Source organism: Electrona antarctica (assembly GCF_951216825.1).
Source record: "Electrona antarctica genome assembly, chromosome: 11".
NCBI classification, from domain to species: domain Eukaryota; kingdom Metazoa; phylum Chordata; class Actinopteri; order Myctophiformes; family Myctophidae; genus Electrona; species Electrona antarctica.
Genome location: NC_136792.1, coordinates 53,524,000 through 53,544,700, shown reverse-complemented (window position 1 = coordinate 53,544,700; position 20,701 = coordinate 53,524,000). Strand labels below are relative to the sequence as shown.

Genomic DNA, 20,701 nt, shown 5'->3' with positions numbered 1-20,701 from the left:
CCACTCCCCTTCATTTGCATACCACTCCCTTCATTTGCATACCACTCCCCTTCATTTGCATACCACGCACCTTCATTTGCATACCACGCACCTTCATTTGCATAAAATAATCCCACAAATTAGCCGGAACCATGCCCATCAAATTTGCATAACCCACACCCACAAAGTAGCCGGAACCACGCCCTTCATTACCTTCATTTGCATACAACTCCCCTTCATTTGCATACCATGCCCCTTCATTTGCATACCATGCCCCTTCATTTGCATACCACTCCCCTTCATTTGCATACACGCACCTTCATTTGCATAAACTAATCCCACAAAGTAGCCGAAACACGCCCTTCATTTGCATACCACGCACCTTCATTTGCATACAACTCCCCTTCATTTGCATACCATGCCCCTTCATTTGCATACCACTCCCCTTCTTTTGCATACCACGCCCCTTCATTTGCATAAACTAATCCCACAAAGTAGCCGAAACACGCCCTTAATTTGCATACCATGCCCCTTCATTTGCATACCACGCACCATCATTTGCATACTACTCCCCTTCATTTGCATACCACTCCCCTTCATTTGCATACCACTCCCCTTCATTTGCATACCACGCACCTTCATTTGCATAAGATAATCCCACAAAGTAGCCGGAACCATGCCCCTTCATTTGCATACCACGCACCTTCATTTGCATACAACTCCCCTTCATTTGCATACCACCCACCTTCATTTGCATAAACTAATCCCACAAAGTAGCCGGAACCATGCCCCTTCATTTGCATACCACGCCCCTTAATTTGCATACCATACCCCTTCATTTGCATAAGATAATCCCACAAAGTAGCCGGAACCATGCCCCTTCATTTGCATACCACGCACCTTCATTTGCATACCACGCACCTTCATTTACATACCACTCCCCTTCATTTGCATACCACTTGCATACCACTCCCCTTCATTTGCATACCACTCCCCTTCATTTGCATACCAAGCACCTTCATTTGCATACCACGCACCTTCATTTGCATAAGATAATCCCACAAAGTAGCCGGAACCATGCCCCTTCATTTGCATACCACGCACCTTCATTTACATACCACTCCCCTTCATTTGCATACCACTCCCCTTCATTTGCATACCACTCCCCTTCATTTGCATACCACGCACCTTCATTTGCATACCACGCACCTTCATTTGCATAAGATAATCCCACAAAGTAGCCGGAACCATGCCCCTTCATTTGCATACCACGCACCTTCATTTGCATAAGATAATCCCACAAAGTAGCCGGAACCATGCCCCTTCATTTGCATACCACGCACCTTCATTTACATACCACTCCCCTTCATTTGCATACCACTCCCTTCATTTGCATACCACTCCCCTTCATTTGCATACCACGCACCTTCATTTGCATACCACGCACCTTCATTTGCATAAAATAATCCCACAAATTAGCCGGAACCATGCCCATCAAATTTGCATAACCCACACCCACAAAGTAGCCGGAACCACGCCCTTCATTAGCATAAACTGCTCCCACAAAGTAAGTTAGCGAGAAAAGTCGCGAAATTCGACAGAACAAATCCGAGACCATCACCGCAACCGGGTCGCGGCCCCGATCGCAGCCGTATAGGGTTTGGGCCAAACGGACATACGGTCGCGACAGTAGCCCTGCACGAAAGCCTCGAAATTTGCGACTTTGACGCGAAAGTCGCAGAACAAATCCGAGACCATCACCGCGGCCGGGTCGCGGCCCCGATCGCAGCCGTATAGGTTTCGGGCCAATCGGACATACGGCCGCGGCGGTAGCCTTGAACGAACGCCTACAAATTGCCGACTTTGACGCGCTACACCGCGCCAACGATAAAACATCACGGTCCGACGTTCGGATATGTCGGAGAGCCAGCCGAGACGAACGGTTAGGTGTCTCGGACGTACGCCTCCGACAGTCGTACAAAACGTCCTTCACTTTGGCTCTGTGCATGCAGACACGTCATAGACCCATAGACTCTAACAGCGTCCTGGCTGAAAAAGTGAAACGAGACCGTGCCTCTTAGAAAGGTCGCCCGAGGACGTTCTATAGATCCATGCGTGCGTCTCTGGGAGCTCTATAACATATCCGAAAATCATCCCGGAAGGCCTCACCGTCGTGGCGTTCCAGTGAAGCAAAGTTTGACGTTCACGCGCGCCTACGACGACGATCGTAAGTCTGTTCGGGATGGGCCGAACACCTCTGCGATCGCGGCGACGAGCCGATCTTCGTGATGGTCTGAGTTTTTTTCTGCGACCTTGGGAACCTCAAATCTGACCCGAGGCCTAGCATTGCAGTGTAGTTCCCTTTATCGGACGCTTGTAAGAGTCCCACAAAATCGAGACCAACGCCATTTTATTCGCCATGGCCTGAATATGGATATTCGGGGGTGTTACATATTTTAAAAAATATCTATCACTTAATTGTTAAGGCATTTGGCCCAAAGGTCACCGTGGCAGTCTTTCGGCTGACCTTTGACCTTTGCAAACGTCGTGGAAATTCGAGACCGGTTCCATTGGATTCGACATGACCTGAATATGGATATTGGAGGTTCTTACATATTTTTTAAAATATATATCACCCCGTTTTTTTAAGAATTTGGCCCAAAGGGTCACCGTTGCAGTCTTTTTGCTGACCATTGACCTTTGCAAATGTCCTGGAAAGTCGAGACCGGCCCCATTGAATTTGGGACGCTCTAAATATGAATAAAATGTCTCGTTTGCGAAGAATAGGGTTAGGGAACATATTTTAAAGGTGTGTTTTGTCTGTTTTCACTTCTGTGGAGAGAGGGGAGAGAGGAGGCAGTCTTTTTGCTGACCATTGACCTTTGCAAACGGCGTGGAGAGCCCAGACCGACGCCATTGGATTCTGCATTTTCTAAATATGAATAAAATGTCTAGTTTGTGAAGAATAACATTAATGAACATGTTGTGTTTTGTGTTTTGTCTGTTCATTCAAAAAGAGAGGAGAGGAGAGGAGGGGAGAGGCATATGCCTTCATACATGTGGATGGGCTGTGGCGCTGTTCTGAATTCCACTGGCAGATGACGGTCTTTTCTTTGATTCGTTTCTCTGACTTCCTATGTAAGTGCTGCTATTAAAATGCTTACTTTAAAAAGACTAAAATAGCTAAAATACAACAATTCATGGTCATAAGTTCATAAAGCATAATTCATAATAATGTCATGATACAATAATAAATATGTGGTTCATAATTGATTTCATATGAGGTTAAAAATGTAAACATGATGTGATGATAACTTTCTGAGGCAGAACCAAGTTCCCTGTCTGTCAGTAGCAACACTGGACCATGATTGATTGACTGAATGATGCATGATTGCCTGGCATTGCACACAGGTGGTACAAACATTTCTCTCACTCATTCAGACTCTGGTCTGCACAAGGAAGCACACTCGCAGCAGAGTAGTGTGTTTGAACTGTTTAAAGTTATTAAACACGGTCAAAAGGACATTCAAAGGACTGTATGAAACTCAAGAAGCATCAAGAACCTCTTTACACAACAAGCGGCCAACGAGGTATTATTATTTGAGAGTTATCTTTGTTGTGTTGTATTGTGGTGTTTTGACGGACACGTTCACCTGCGCATCGCGCATTTCTACATGTTTTGTATTTCTTTGTTTGATCAATATTATGTATCGCGACGTAATTTGTTGATTGTTTATGTGTTTATTATTTTGTGTGAACATAGTTCTCACGGCATGGAACAGCAGAGGGATGAGAAGAATGCCCAATAAATGCCCGTTTATAAAGAACCGACCTGTGTCGTCAATGTTGTGAGAAGAGCTACATCCTACGTGTGTGTGTTTCGTGTCGTGTCATTCATCATCACTTTGTTTACTTTATCACAGCTAACAGTCACATCAAGGTCTGTGAAATAGTTAGTAATGAATGAATAGCTGACTCTGTCGCGATTTTGGCTTTTATGGTGAATGTTTTACAACTATATGAACTTCAACTTTGGCCAGTAGTTGTACAATGCCATGGGTCTGAATGTAAACAAAGTATATTGTTAGAAAGGTTCCAAAGATTACCACCTTAAGAACTGTTCAGCGCAACATGTAACTGCCACCTTAAGTGCGCAATGCATTGTGTGTCATTATTCCAGTCAGAGCGGAGCGGTGAATGCAAGTCTCACAAGTTCACTCGTCTCCTAATTCTTTCTTCATTGTGCAGCACTGCAGTGCCAGTGTGCGTCTTTGACTACTGTAAGTGTATTATTTAGTTCAGTGATGCCTGCTGATTGTCATCTCTGTATGCTGTTTAGTCACCGCTGTTTCTGTGTGTTTAGTCCGTCGCTGGTTTGAGTGACAGTGATTGATTACTTGGTTCCTTCATTCAATGTCCTACATTGCGTGCTTTCGGCACGTCACTTCATTATATTTCCCTATGTTTCCGTAACATGTAGGAGAGTGCATTTAGGAAGAACCGACGTGTATGTATATGTTAAGCTCCGTGTTCAGCATGTTAGGTCTGTGAATTGTTTGGTCATGTGTATATCACGGGCGCCGCCATTGTGCAACGTCCCGCAGCTGCGGTCGGCCCTTTGATGTTCAATTAAGCCAATTTAGTGCAGATTTGGGCCGCAGAGACTTATTAATGGAGTCATTGATACATGGTTGATCTTATTGGGCAGCTTACATAGAAAGGTGCAGTGTGTACTAATGTTATGATGATATTAATGTGCTCCAGTATCCTGTTATAGTGTGTGGTAATTCTGTACTCATACTTATTATTATTGTTTGTGTCTGTATTTATTGCAGAAACCACATTGACACGCACTCAGTGCTGTATACCACCACATTGCCATGCCTGTATGCCTGTGCCTACAACTATACAGTAAACTACCATAAACCCCCTTCACTCTCCTGTCCAGTGTGTTCTGACCGACGCCCCGGGGGCGAATGACTTACAACTAACACAGAACTAGTCCATATATTACAGTCCTTTAAAATCCTCTCCAACATATATGCTGCTTTATAAGACAACGTTTTATTTTTATATTGAGTGGTGGTGTGATTTGCATGTTATGTAATGAGTCCGAGTTTGTATTGTGCTAAACCAGTCACCAGTAGCATGGATAAGAAGCTAACTATGCTAATCGGAATTAGCATTAAGCTAACTGCATCCACTATAATGTTACACATTATATTAATGTGCTCTGTGTGTTCAGCCATGGCCAGGACGTCGAGGCACGACCGAGAGATGGCGCTGGACGCCAAGAGACGTCTGTGTTTGAGTTCAGATCCCGTGGAGAGGCTGAGGCTGCAGTGCCTGGCCCGAGGGTCGTCTGGCATCAATGGCCTGGGCAGGTGAGTGTGTGCGCGTGCGTGTGTGTGCGCGCGTGCCTCCCTCAGGCACAGCAGAGGCGTACATACAGACAGTTGGACTGTGAGGTGACGTGTGGCAGCCCTCCTCCTCCTCCTCGCCATCACCCAGGAAGCCTTGGAGGTGTCGGCCGGTGTTGCTGGGCTCTATAACATATGAAAATCAGACCGGAAGGCCTTACCGTTGTGGCGTTCTACAGAAGCAAAGGTTTTAAATAGCAGATCTACAAGCTCGTAGCGCGCCACTCGGTGTAGTGGAACGTTCGCGCGCGCCATGTCGACTAGAAAGGTCGCCCGAGGACGTACTACAGTTCCACGCGTGCGTCTCGTGGAGCTCTATAACATATCCGTAAATCAGACCGGAAGGCCTTACCGTTGTGGCGTTCTACAGAAGCAAAGGTTTTAAATAGCAGATCTACAAGCTCGTAGCGCGCCACTCGGTGTAGTGGAACGTGCGCGCGCGCCATGTCGACTAGAAAGGTCGCCCGAGGACGTACTACAGTTCCACGAGTGCGTCTCGTGGAGCTCTATAACATATCCGTAAATCAGACCGGAAGGCCTTACCGTTGTGGCGTTCTACAGAAGCAAAGGTTTTAAATAGCAGATCTACAAGCTCGTAGCGCGCCACTCGGTGTAGTGGAACGTTCGCGCACGCCATGTCGACTAGAAAGGTCGCCCGAGGACGTACTACAGTTCCACGCGTGCGTCTCGTGGAGCTCTATAACATATCCGTAAATCAGACCGGAAGGCCTTACCGTTGTGGCGTTCTACAGAAGCAAAGGTTTAAATAGCAGATCTACAAGCTCGTAGCGCGCCACTCGGTGTAGTGGAACGTTCGCGCGCGCCATGTCGACTAGAAAGGTCGCCCGAGGACGTACTACAGTTCCACGCGTGCGTCTCGTGGAGCTCTATAACATATCCGTAAATCAGACCGGAAGGCCTTACCGTTGTGGCGTTCTACAGAAGCAAAGGTTTTAAATAGCAGATCTACAAGCTCGTAGCGCGCCACTCGGTGTAGTGGAACATTCGCGCACGCCATGTCGACTAGAAAGGTAGCCCGAGGACATACTACAGTTCCACGCGTGCGTCTCGTGGAGCTCTATAACATATCCGTAAATCAGACCGGAAGGCCTTACCGTTGTGGCGTTCTACAGAAGCAAAGGTTTTAAATAGCAGATCTACAAGCTCGTAGCGCGCCACTCGGTGTAGTGGAACGTTCGCGCGCGCCATGTCGACTAGAAAGGTCGCCCGAGGACGTACTACAGTTCCACGCGTGCGTCTCGTGGAGCTCTATAACATATCCGTAAATCAGACCGGAAGGCCTTACCGTTGTGGCGTTCTACAGAAGCAAAGGTTTTAAATAGCAGATCTACAAGCTCGTAGCGCGCCACTCGGTGTAGTGGAACGTTCGCGCGCGCCATGTCGACTAGAAAGGTCGCCCGAGGACGTACTACAGTTCCACGCGTGCGTCTCGTGGAGCTCTATAACATATCCGTAAATCAGACCGGAAGGCCTTACCGTTGTGGCGTTCTACAGAAGCAAAGGTTTTAAATAGCAGATCTACAAGCTCGTAGCGCGCCACTCGGTGTAGTGGAACGTTCGCGCACGCCATGTCGACTAGAAAGGTCGCCCGAGGACGTACTACAGTTCCACGCGTGCGTCTCGTGGAGCTCTATAACATATCCGTAAATCAGACCGGAAGGCCTTACCGTTGTGGCGTTCTACAGAAGCAAAGGTTTAAATAGCAGATCTACAAGCTCGTAGCGCGCCACTCGGTGTAGTGGAACGTTCGCGCGCGCCATGTCGACTAGAAAGGTCGCCCGAGGACGTACTACAGTTCCACGCGTGCGTCTCGTGGAGCTCTATAACATATCCGTAAATCAGACCGGAAGGCCTTACCGTTGTGGCGTTCTACAGAAGCAAAGGTTTTAAATAGCAGATCTACAAGCTCGTAGCGCGCCACTCGGTGTAGTGGAACATTCGCGCACGCCATGTCGACTAGAAAGGTAGCCCGAGGACATACTACAGTTCCACGCGTGCGTCTCGTGGAGCTCTATAACATATCCGTAAATCAGACCGGAAGGCCTTACCGTTGTGGCGTTCTACAGAAGCAAAGGTTTTAAATAGCAGATCTACAAGCTCGTAGCGCGCCACTCGGTGTAGTGGAACGTTCGCGCGCGCCATGTCGACTAGAAAGGTCGCCCGAGGACGTACTACAGTTCCACGCGTGCGTCTCGTGGAGCTCTATAACATATCCGTAAATCAGACCGGAAGGCCTTACCGTTGTGGCGTTCTACAGAAGCAAAGGTTTTAAATAGCAGATCTACAAGCTCGTAGCGCGCCACTCGGTGTAGTGGAACGTTCGCGCGCGCCATGTCGACTAGAAAGGTCGCCCGAGGACGTACTACAGTTCCACGCGTGCGTCTCGTGGAGCTCTATAACATATCCGTAAATCAGACCGGAAGGCCTTACCGTTGTGGCGTTCTACAGAAGCAAAGGTTTTAAATAGCAGATCTACAAGCTCGCAGCGCGCCACTCGGTGGCGCGCTACGAGCTTGTAGATCTGCTATTTTTCAATAGCTAAATTATAACATAATGTTTAAAACACCAAAAGGGGTTCCCACCCAAAATGGGTTAACCAGGCTGGACAAACAGCTCAATGTGGAGCCTCTCTGTTGAAGGTGCAGAACATCAATGTTTTAGGCTTTTGTAGATGACAAAAAGGTACTTTTAGTTTAAAAATAGTCTACAACAACCAAAGAAAAGTTACTATGAAACTTAATTATCAGTCAGACTGTGAATGTGGACTCCTTCATGTCCTTGGAGTGCTTTGGTTGGTATTGTGAGACTGAATCAGAGAATGCTTTCCTGTTTAACAGATATCCTTTTTGTTTGTTTTTTCTTCTTGCAGTACAATCTTGAAATTGAGGTAAGACTCACTGTATTGCGTACAGTAACCATATCTACAACAATATCTTAACTTGTTTTTGATGTTCAGATCCACACAGTGAATGAATAGTGAATGTTACAGCATGTTAAAGTCACCTGGGGAATATCGTTTTTTCTACAGTGTATTCAGACAATCTTAAATTTCCTCACAGGAAATAATTCAGAGAATTCAGAGAATCTTACATTTCCTCACAGAAAATAATGTCCTGAGCAAATCACAGTTTGTCTTCCTACCAAACAGACCACATTTTCACTCTCAAAATGTTCTCCTGCTATGTTGACTTGAGGCATGGAAAGTGGCATCGGGGGAAACTCACATCATAAAATCAATGTACACAAACAACACATGCGCTGTTAGGATAAGGGGGGGGGGGGGGGGGGGGGGGGTGGAGTTCCAGACCCACAGGAACGCTAGCCTGGGTAAACCCCTCACCAGATTTGCATTCTGCCATGAAATGTTGTCCAGCAGGGGGAGTGGGTTTACCCAGGCTACAAAACGGCCTGGCCAATCAGCAGCAGCTAGAGGCTGGATAGCTGCTGCTGATTGGCCAGGCCGTTTTGTGGCCGGGCATCAAGTCTGCCTGAGAGTTCCCAGATGGGAGCAGGAGGGGGGAACCCAGTGTACTCTCTGCTGCCCCATCTGGCGGAGTCAGGTTAGCCTGAGTGTCCAACCCTATTTAACATAGCAATACATCAATGAATTGGCAAAAACAATAGAACAGTTGAGTCAACAACACCAGGCATCCCGCTAGCAGACACAGAAGTCAAATGCATACTGTTTGCAGATGACCTGGTGTAACTGTCTCCTACTAAAGAAGGATTTCAGCAGCACCTTGACATCCTGCACAAATTCTCACAGACCTGCAGGCCCCTGACAGTAAATCTAGCCAAGACAACAATTGTGATTAAAAAAAGACACAACCACATGAACCAGCAATTCTTTCTAAATACAACGGCACTAGAACACACACAAAAACAATAGGCCTATACTTACCGTAATCAGCTGCATGGTCCAGGAAATCTGCAATGTGAACTGCCAATGAAGCTCCTTTGAATTGAATTGAATTGAATTGCAGACGAGGACGTATTTTGAGTTACCTGGGCAAGTATTTAGCCGATCTGCCCTTTTTGCCACTCGGAGACGGCGTTTTGGGGGACTTAAATGGCTAATTTTGAAACCACCTTCCAGAGTGGGAAAGTTTGGAGATGCGACTTTCTCGTCTCCGTGTATAGCAAATGCCGCCTAATTTGCTGAAACGTCATAGTCCCCTCGCCCCCTCCAAACTAACTAGTGTTAATGGTTTATTTCACCATAACCACTTACATGTAAGTATCACAGCTATTTTATATTTGCACATAATCTCTTCTCTAAAAATAGCCGATCTGCAGCCCGCATGCATGAGCTTGTAGAGGAGCTATTTTTGGAGAACAGATATAAATTATGGTGATTACCAATCTACAAGAAAAAAAAACGGATGAACTTCTACATTATTGTTACTATTAAATGGTGTAGTGTTAGAATAGATTAGTATATAGGCTATACAAGATAGGCAGCACAGCGACTGGCTATGGCTATGTGCAATGATTAGCGCTCTGCTGCGCAGCAGGTGGAATCAATCTAAACGAGCAATTATCTGACATTCAGAGGTGTTGCGCACCAGCGAATATATATTCGATCTCCAAAGTCAAACTCATAAGTTCACAATGTATCATGATCTTGGGGTTCTGAACACCCTCCTCTCCTCTCCTCTCCTCTCCTCTCCTCAAATCCTTAAAATGTATGTTTCAACAGGATGCTAATCACAACCGGATTGGACAGTGGTTTAACCAAACATCCAATGGAAAGATTCTGCAGCTTTCTTACTCACTGAACCCCGAGGCCCGTGAAGGAACCTACAAGGTTATTGTTCATGATGATGACAGGGAAATATATCATAACTTCAAGGTGGAGAAATATGGTAAGTAATCCTTATTTGGGAGATTTCTTTTTTCAGAGTGGCCAAACTGTATGCATGTAGTATGCTACAACAATATTACAAGTGTTTCTCTGTCTGTCTGTCTGTCTGTCTGTCTGTCTGTCTGTCTGTCTGTCTGTCTGTCTGTCTGTCTGTCTGTCTGTCTGTGCGCACAAACTGTACTGATCGTGTCATTTGAGACTTAAAACAAACGTATTTCTAAATAAAAAATAACCACAGTAAACTTTTACTGTGGTTATTTTTTATTTATCATAAATCAGTCCTTCTTTCATAAATGACAACTGTAAATTGTTCCCAGTTTTGCCAAAATTTGATGTCAAAGTAGAAGCACCTGACTTGATAGGCATCAAACAAGAGGAATTCACAGCTGAAGTGTGTGCAACGTAAGTATAGAATGACGCATCAACTTCTCTTAATCATGTTTATATAGTATACAGCATGTAGTCTTGAGAGTTTTACGTCAGCAAACATTGAGAAATGGCCAATTTGGCCAAAGATATACGTATTTTAGAGAAGAGATATTAAAGGGGGACATTTTGAGTACCGGTAAATGTCTTGTAGATTATATTTTATTGTATGGGTAAAAAGGATCAAATGAATGGAGGACAAAGACTTTTTCACATGTATGGCTCTATGCTCCTTATGTTATCAGGTATACCTATGGACAGCCTGTGCCTGGCAAGGCAGAAGTGGAGCTGTGCCGACCACTGTATATACCCATCCGCTTTACAGTTACCCCAGAACATCCAGACGTTGTTGCACCCTGTCATAAAGAGAGTAAACAGGTTAATGCACCAACTATTTCACCTCCTGTGCCGTAAAACATGATACACATTGATGCGTGCATATACCATACCAGTAAGACGCCTGAGGGCGAGGTCACATGTAGGGACAAATTAGCCATTGGGCCAGTGGGGCCGTGGCCCAGGGGCCCTTGGCTCTCAGGGGCCCTTCAGGGAAATTGGACCGCGCAGTACTAGGTTTGACGCCCTGAAAAGGGCTCCTGGGGCCCTTCATTGGCAATTGATTTAGTTACATTTGGATGAAAAACATGATAAAAACACAGAAAAACACGAAAATTTTGCGTGCACGCGCATCTGCATAGACTCCATATTTGGGCATGAAATGGACACAGTCACAGACATAATAATTAATAACTATGCTATTCTCTCTCTCTCTCTCTCTCTCTCTCTACCTCTCTCCCCCCCTCTCTCTCTCTGTCTGTCTGTATGTTGAACAGACGGACAAGACAGGCTGCGCCACCTTTACTTTCAAGATGTCAACCTTTACCAGGATTGACCAAAAGGCTCTTACTGATAAACTGCATCTTAATGCTAAAGTAGAGGAGGATGGAACAGGCAAGTCTTGATACGTTTCCAGAAATAACTATAAGATTCAGTGGCTCATCATTCAGTGTAATGAAATTTTTCTAACACTGAATTAACCATTTTGACCTGGGAACGATTCTGCAAATGTCTTCTAAATCCTGAGTTTTCTTGAAAAAGCTATGTTTTTCACGTTTCAAACACTTTTCACGATTCTTCAAAAATAGCAGACCTAGAAGCTCGTAGCGCGCCACTCGGTGCCGCGCTATGAGCTTGTAGATCTGCTATTTTTCAATAGCTTAAGCATAACATAATGCTAACACCAAAAGGGGTTCCCGCCCAAAATGGGTTAAATGACAGTGACGGTTTTTCTCCACAGGTACTACACAGAAACAAGGGAAAGGAATCTCTGTCTCATATGTTATTGGAAAACTTTCCTTTATTGAAACACCCAAGGTGTATGAGGCCCAATCAGTGATTGAAGGAAAAGTAAGTCCAAATATAATGTTTTCACAATATTAACTGCTTCAGACTAATACAGTTCTACGCATCTGACTATAATGCATTCCGTATAATGTTACTTTGTATTTCCGACAGGTCAAAGCCGTTTACTTGAATAACACAGCCATTCCTGACACGATGCTGTACATGTTTGAAGGTAAAAGATGGTCAGCACGTAGCACAGTGAACGTCACCACTGACAGTCACGGCGTGGCCAGTTTCTCATTCAACACGTCGTCCACATCTGGAGGAGAGATCTTTCTCATAGTAAGTCTTGAGTTTTCTTTGTTTTTTGAGTGGTGCAACCACTCCAACGAACAGCAATGTCCGTGTTCACCTAACTAACTAACTATATGTCACTATGAGCACGAGTACCAATGAGTACCAAAAGTGGCGCTGTTGTGCCAGAAACAGAGGGAGAGAGACTGCTGCCTGCTAATGAGAGACAGAGCGAGAGAGAGAGAGAGGGGTGCATGCATGGAGCATGCATGGAGCATGCATTCCCAATTTGCGTCATTCCCCGAGAAGAGGGCAAGTACAAACATTGGTTATAATAAATCACATATTTTTCATTTACCTTTTGCTGTGATAAAGGCTAGCGTGCTGCCAGTGATAGAACACCATGGATACAGAACACCGCACTATCTAGATGCGGAACATAAACTGTCCCTGGTCCAGGAAGCCACAGTTGACACCAAGACCGTGAGCTCACTGGAGGTGAAGAAGACAGAGAACCCACTGGTCTGCAATGGAGAAAACCTCATCACCGTCCACTACACTGTAGTTGGAGAGACTGCAGGCCCCGTGGACTTGATGTACCTGGTGAGACGCACGCACGCACGCACACACGCACACATGCACGCACGGGTAACAAGACAACTCACCCCTTTTGCCTCTTTTGGTCAGGACAACTCACCCCGAACGTGAAGACAACTCACCAGGGGTGAGATGTCTTCACTTTCAGGGGTGAGTTGTCCTGACAATATTGCTTTGCTATTCAGATGTAATCCAGTCAGTATAAGTAGGCCTATTATAACTGTGATTGATTGATCATGCGTGCGTTGGGAGTGCAGTCTAATTAGCAACGTTGTACAGCCGTGAGACTCTGCCTTTGAAGCGCAAACATTATCCACAAACGACCCACCCCCCCCCCCCCCCCCCCTCAATGCTGCATAGAGAGTGAGAGAGAGAGAGACGCTCTACTCCTTACTTACAAGTGTTTCACCGGATTTTACTGTTAAATAAATAAATAATTAGCCGTGACTGCGCACGTCTGTAGGAACCGATAGTTAGATCCGAAATTGAATTAGGCCTACTGTAATGGGTGCCACGGAAAGTACAGACAACTCACCCCGCAATGTCAGAAAGTGAAGACAACTCACCGGGGTGAGTTGTCTGGACTTTCGGGGTGAGCTGTCCGTACTTTCTCGCCCAACTCGCCCCAGCGGAAAGTACAGACAACTCACCCCGACATGTCAGAAAGTGAAGACAACTCACCGGGGTGAGTTGTCCAGTATTCCACGCACGCACACGCGCACGCATGCGTGCGTGCACACACACAGTGTCAACCTAACCTACGCCTACCTATTGGGATCTGATCTGGTGACCTCATTGTGTCCACTTTCACAATACATATACATGCTGTTGTTTATTACTGGTTTCACTTGTAAATCTGCTGGAATATTCAAATTAAGTCTGTTAATCCAATACCTTTGTAACTTTCTGATAACCATGTCTCTATCTGTAGAATGTGCACCAGACAGTCAAAAAAACACTGTAAAATGTAATTTATATTTGCACTGTGCTGATGTTATGAAACATGTCTACTGACTCAGCTATTGACCATTTGCAGACCGCGGCCATGTTTCCATCAGAGTTTGGAAGCACTCGTTTTCAGTAAAGCAACGTCCTGCTGCCTCTTGCATTATGTGCTAATTCAAAACAGCTGGTACACAGGGCAGTTGAGTGATAGCCTATCTAACGAGCACTTCCAAACTCCAGTACTCCAGTACTAAAAAGAATCACCTGCAAGGACACAAAGTAGCTCATAACATGTCTACAGTGGATTTTTATGAAACAAACACTTTGAGGATAGAAAGAGAATAATTCAAGCTTTCCGTACAGCTGCAATGTTGGTGAGTTTGATGTTGTTTAATCCAATCAGATAGGACTTTTCTGTTTGGATGAATGGGCTGCCATTGGAAGTTGCACCTAGGTAGCACCTTGCCATTAACTTATATGGTAAGATGGCCGCGGTCTGCATATGGAGAATAGCTTTAATGTTTGTGTTGTCTGAACAAACATTAAAAATCACACCCCTGTGAAGTGAGGGGCGCTCTTATCATCTTACAACATGATGATCATGTAAAACAAACATTGAGACAAAACCAACATTAAACTCTCTTTATTGTCAATGGCGTTTTTAAAACAAACATTAAACCTGTATATAGGAGGGGCTATAGTGCCCCTCAAAAATGCCATTGACAATGAACTGAGAACTAATGTTTGTGTTGTCCGAACAAACAATAACCCATGTTGGACGGGAACCCCTTTTGGTGTTTCAAGCATTATGTTGTACTTTAGCTATTGAAAAATAGCTCATAGCTTGTAGATCTGCTATTTTTGAAAAATCGTGAAAATGTGGCGCAAATCTATGAATATATATTCTTTCAGAGCGAACGTTTTTAACGAACCCTGGAACTACATATTTTCAGATGGTGGTCGGTGGCCAATTACATTGGGGGTCCTTGGCATGAACATGTTTGAGAACAACTGACATAGAAACATAGGGTTTTTCAGAAAACTGTTTAGAAGACATTTGTAGAATCGTCCTCAGGTTTAAGTGGGTTAACATTGACAATGAACAAAGAATTTACGTCATATGTGTCTGAGCAAATCGGCATATGCATGTCGGTGGGAACCCTTGGCCAATAAGGGACCACCATTCTTGATGATGATGATGTACAATGATGTACAATGATTAAAGCGCCCCTCACTTCACACAGGTGTGATTTTTTTTCTTTTTACAAAATATGCATACCGGTATACATGACCATGTGCATTTACATAAGAGAGCTTATTTCCATTCTCCTCTCCTCATTCTATCCTTTCCTTGCTTCCTTTCTGTGTCAATAGATTTTATCCAGAGCAGCTATTATAAAGGAAGGACTTGTAAGCGTTCAAGTGCTGGATTCTCCAGGTGAGTAATCAACAGCAACAAATACAACAGCACTGATTATAATAATAATAATAATAAACCTTTATTTATATAGCACCTTTCAAAACGAGGTTACAAAGTGCTTTACAAAAAATAAAATAAGAACAAATGCAGTGCACACCAAAAACAACAGTTTACAATAAAAAATATAAAAATAAAGAACAGGCAATGTACAGAAATGCAGTAGGACATATGAACAATAGGGCATGTTTAAAAAACGTTTAGGTGTTAAAAGCAGCTTTATAAAAGTGAGTTTTTAGGAGGGATTTAAAGCGGGGGACAGATTCTGCAAGCCTTATCTCGAGGGGGAGGGCATTCCAGAGAGTTGGGGCTCTGAGTGCAAAGGCCCGGTCACCTTTTGTTTTTAGCTTAGATGACCTCTAAGAGCGCCTTCTCTGAGGACCTTAAGGTGCGCTGTGGGATATAGGACTTAAGTAGGTCAGATATGTAGGATGGGGCCAGATCAGAAATGGCTTTAAAAGTTAAAAGTAGGATTTTAAAATCTATTCTAAAAGCGATTGGGAGCCAGTGCAGGGATGCCAGGATTGGTGAGATGTGGTCGTATTTTCGTGTACCGGTCAGGACTCGGGCTGCAGCATTTTGAACTAGTTGTAAGCGTTGGATGGATTTATTGGAGAGACAGGAGTACAGGGAGTTGCAATAATCGAGACGTGAGTAAATGAATGCGTGGATTACTTTCGTTAAATCAGGGGTGGATAGGAAGGGCTTGATTTTGACAATATTTCTAAGGTGAAAAAATGATAATTGAATGACCTTTTTTACATGGCCTTCAAAATTGAGGTCGGGGTCAAGGATAACACCAAGGTTCCTCACAGAGGGTTTTACATTTGGGGTAAGAGAGGCCAGGTTTTGCGCTAACATGGCTCTTTCTTGGGGTGGACCAAAAATGAGAACCTCGGATTTAGAGTCGTTTAGTTGTAGAAAATTGATTGACATCCAGTTCTTTATGTCTGCGAGGCATGCGTGGAGTTTTTGTATACTGGAGGGGTCTTTAGGATTGATGGGGAGATACAATTGGGTGTCGTCGGCATAGAAGTGAAATTGAATGTTATGGCTGCGGATGATGTTGCCAAGGGGGAGCATGTATAATGAAAAGAGGATGGGCCCTAGGATGGAGCCTTGGGGGACACCGCAGTGTAGGGGGGCTAGAGATGAGGTTGCTTCACCAATCCCAATGGAAAAGTGTCTGCCAGTGAGGTACGATTTAAACCACTCCAGGGCGGTACCTGATATGCCCACACAGTATTCCAGCCGGCTGATAAGGACCGCATGATCAATGGTGTCAAAGGCCGCGGTCAGGTCAAGCAGGACAAGGATGGAACAATATCCCGAGTCTGCGGCCATAAGAAGGTCGTTGACCACTTTCAGGAGAGCCGTTTCCGTGCTATGCAGAGCACGGAAACCAGACTGGAATTTCTCAAAAAGGCAGTTTCCACTCAGATGGTTCACGAGCTGAGTGAACACTACCCTTTCCAGAACCTTAGAGAGAAAGGGTAGTTTAGATATGGGTCGGTAATTGCTCAGGGAGGAGGGGTCAAGGTTTGTCTTTTTGAGCAAGGGGGAGACAAGCGCAATCTTAAAAAGGGCAGGAACTGATCCAGAGGATAAGCTGTTTACAATAGACAAAATATGGGGACTGACAGTGGGTAAGATCTCCTTCAGGAGCCTGGTGGGAATGGGATCCAGGGGACAGGAGGTGGACTTCATGTGGACTATTGTGTTCTGGAGGGTTGAGAGGGATATGTGTTTAAATGAACAAAAGGAGGGTTTGGGGGAGCTAGAGGCTACATCTGGGCCCAGGGGGGGGGGGGAGGCAGAGGAGACTGTGAGATGACCAGTTGGGATCTAATGAGATCAATTTTGCTGGAAAGAAATAGGATAACGCTAGTGACGGTGGATGGGAGAGAAGCCAGGATTTCGGGAAGCTTAATGAGGATGTCGGCGGTGGTCGCGCCCGAGAGCGAGTGCATAACAGCGTTCGGAAAACGGACAAACTTTGTCTGGGAATCACCAATGATAGCCACCGTGGGGGTGATCAGGGGAAGCGGAGTGGACACGGGACGCTGCGACGAGGGAGACAGTGTTGCTGTTGTTGGGAGGCTGCTGGCCAGCGTGGGGGGGTCAGTTGGGCAGGGGGAGCTGAGACCTCCCGAGTGGCTGGCGACAGCCGTCCTCAAGAGCTTACGACGACTGGAGGGACCAGAACCGGACTCCAGGGGTGTGTCGATGCGAGGAGGGGGTTCGGGGACATCGGCCAGGAGAGAGAACCTATTTTTTAATGATAATGCTGGTGGACGAGGACGGGGCATAATATCCCGACCGCGACCCCGGCCAGCTGTTCTCCACGCCGGGGTGGAGCTGGCCACGGGCGGGCGCGGAGCATCGTCCCGGACCCAGTCCAGACGGACCGGAATGGTGTCGTTCAGTTCGGCCACAGGGACCGTTGGAGCAGGGCGCCTGGGGACGTCTGGGACGGGCCCAGGAGCATCCAAACATGCCGGAAGAGTCGTTATACACAGCCGCAGGCCCTGCTGCCACTGGAGCGGATCCAATTGAGATCTCGGAGGTGTCCGAGGCCGGTACAGATTGGAGATTCTGTCCTCGAGCTGGGACACCTTCTGGATTAGGCGGAGGCAGCTGTCACAGTCGGAGGATGATGAGGTATGTGCTGTTGTCATGTTGTCTGGGGGTAAACAAAAAAATCACACCCGTGTGAACTGAGTGGTGTAAGGTTTTATATAGCATGATCAGCTGTGGTCTGACGTAATGTCTGACGTAATGAAATCACACCCGGATGTGATTTCACAACTGGCTTTTTTTGTGCAGAAAAAATGTTTGCTACGGTCATCCAGTTCACCTGGGTGTGATTTAATTACGTCAGAAATTATTTTGAACATAGCAACCATGCTCATTTTTTCTGCACAAAAAAGCCAGTTGTAGGAGTGGTTACACCACTCAAAAAGAACTATGGCCAGTAAAAGTGACTTTGATGATAAAAATATGCAGGTTAAAGTGAGGTATTGGGTGACAGGCAGAGGTTTAGTGCGGGACGCACCGGCGGGGGCCACATACAGTGGCCCGCAGCGCTGAATTGGTATGACAGTAGACAGTAGAAGGCCACGTTGAGGTTCGGAACTTACCCGCAAGGCCCAGAGACTGGGCCTGCTGCGTTGAGTTGGCGTCGGGTAAGCCGGGAGGTGGTCTCTCCTCTCTGGTGGTTAGGATGGCTGGTCAAGCTGGGCAGCTGTCAAACTAGCTGTCAGCCTGTCACTGCAGGAAAACGCTGCTAGGCCGGTGGCCGCAGGTAGGCATCAGGTGATGGCAGGCGTGTAATTGGTGAGCAAAGTTGCCGATTGCTACAATCTTGTAGTAAAACTAAAGTAGACCGTTAAAACTAATATGATTAAAAAAATAAAGTAAAATTAATGCCTGGAAATGGTTTAAAACGGCCTGTTTTGGCGAGGCTGTCAGCGGTGTTCGGCGTTTGGGGTGCAGTGCATCTCTAACTTACCAATAAATAAACACAATTAGATTAAAGGAAAATAAATAAAACATTCTAGCTGATAAATGGACAAGCGGTACAGTAGGCCTAAGCAAAAAGTAAGGTTTCACGCCACCATCTATTTATACAATTGAAAAGTTGGGACATTCTGCGCTGGATTGGCTAAATTTCGGGCCCATGCATGGTGATTGGCTGAATTTTTAGTTTGCTATTTAGCAATTCATGCTGCAAAGAGACAAAGTCGGGGGGCCAAGTTTGACACTGCCACATCAAGTGAGGGGCACAGCAATACAGAATAGTGTTGTCAGCATACATAATGATACTTACAGTGCTTAGATTGACTACATATATGATTTACATACAGCAGAAAAAGCTAAAGGCAGAAGGCAAAGCAATCTTTGTTCCTACTCTCACCTATGGTCATGAAGTGTGGGTCATGACTGAAAGAATAAGGTCGCGAATACAAGCGGCCGAAATGAGTTTTCTCCGACGGGTGGCTGGCATCTCCCTTAGAGATAATGTGAGAAGTTCAGTCACACGGCAGAGACTCGGAGTAGAGCCACTGCTCCTTCGCCTGGAAAGGAGCCAGCTTAGGTGACCATACGTCCGACCGCTGTTTCTGCATGTCGGCCCGTTGGTCTGTCTAATCTGCATGTGCATCGCTGATCAACAGTATCAAATGCCTTACTCAGGTCAATGAATTAGGCTGCACAGAACGATTTAGCACCCAGGGTGGCCCTGATGTCGTCAGGTTGCTAGACCTCTAATAATGATTAATTGAGCACCTCGAAAAAGGTGGCAGGACATTCCACTTTGGAAAGGTTTTTCTCTATACATAAGCTAGCTGCAGTCATTTTTACTTTCTAGTTTACATTTGTAATCGGTCAAGAAGCAATAGGTTCTTCTCTTCTCTTCTCTTCTCTTCTCTTCTCTTCTCTTCTCTTCTCTTCTCTTCTCTTCTCACTGCTGTGTGTTTCCAGTCACCGATGGTGAGATCTCCTTCAAGTTGGATGTCACCCCACAAATGGCTCCATTGCTCCAGGTGCTTGTGTACACCGTCCTCCCCAGTGAGAAAGTCATTGCTCACAGCGCAGACTTCACCACAGAGAAATGCTTCCATAATAAGGTCAGTTCAGGTCTGGCCTCTGCTCTCTTTTGTGCCAATTAATGTTCATGTGATCTCAAGGGATCTCGGTAACATTGTCTGGTCACTGTGTGGAAGATGAGGTGTCAGAAGAAGGGTTTTTTGTGAGTGGGGCTAACATGATTTATTGCAGGTGTCAAGGTCTATATTCATGGTGATGTTTTGTTTACATGTCAGGTGGTTCTGGAGTTCTCTCCATCCACGGCGATCCCCGGAGAGAAGAATACACTGCAGGTGTCAGCCACGGCAGGCTCGCTGTGTGGTGTCAGTGCCATCGACCAGAGTGTTCGCATCAAGGAGCCAGGGAAGCAGCTGGATGCAGACAAGGTAAGACCTTCCATTCAGTGCAGACATGGTAGTTAAAAAGGTCCTTCTTCACACTTACTTCAAGAACAGGTGCGTAGGAGCAGTGGCGTTTCCAGGAATTACATTTTGCTCAGGGAAGAATTACATTTTGGACAGGCAAGATGTGTTAATTGCCGTCTCCCCGCGCACAATCGAAAAAGGTTTTCAAAGAGATATACCTGCCAGACGAGTAGTATACAAAGGCTGAAAGGCTTGCATTTACATTCCAATGGGTGATTGAGGGTCGCGCTCTCAACCATGTGGTCCGGTGGTCAGCTCACCACCGCTCCGGTGGTGAGCTGACCACCGGAGTTGAAATAAGGTTGAGCGGTGGTGAGTAAAA

General features: G+C 45.9%; 1 protein-coding gene across 1 annotated transcript in view; it reads left to right on the top strand.

Annotated features, from left to right (window-relative positions):
• Nucleotides 1-20,701, top strand: part of LOC306932211 (alpha-2-macroglobulin-like) — a gene marked incomplete at its 5' end in the record, with an annotated part of 86,912 nt that overhangs the window by 51,227 nt on the left and 14,984 nt on the right. The window contains 13 exons of the mRNA XM_079513908.1: nt 3,421-3,569; nt 5,225-5,363; nt 8,290-8,307; nt 10,120-10,285; nt 10,602-10,686; nt 10,956-11,088; nt 11,544-11,661; nt 12,008-12,117; nt 12,226-12,396; nt 12,724-12,951; nt 15,265-15,328; nt 19,850-19,995; nt 20,191-20,340. Of these exons, the coding sequence (XP_079370034.1) occupies nt 3,421-3,569; nt 5,225-5,363; nt 8,290-8,307; nt 10,120-10,285; nt 10,602-10,686; nt 10,956-11,088; nt 11,544-11,661; nt 12,008-12,117; nt 12,226-12,396; nt 12,724-12,951; nt 15,265-15,328; nt 19,850-19,995; nt 20,191-20,340 (1,677 nt within the window). The remainder of the gene's footprint in view (nt 1-3,420; nt 3,570-5,224; nt 5,364-8,289; nt 8,308-10,119; nt 10,286-10,601; nt 10,687-10,955; nt 11,089-11,543; nt 11,662-12,007; nt 12,118-12,225; nt 12,397-12,723; nt 12,952-15,264; nt 15,329-19,849; nt 19,996-20,190; nt 20,341-20,701) is intronic.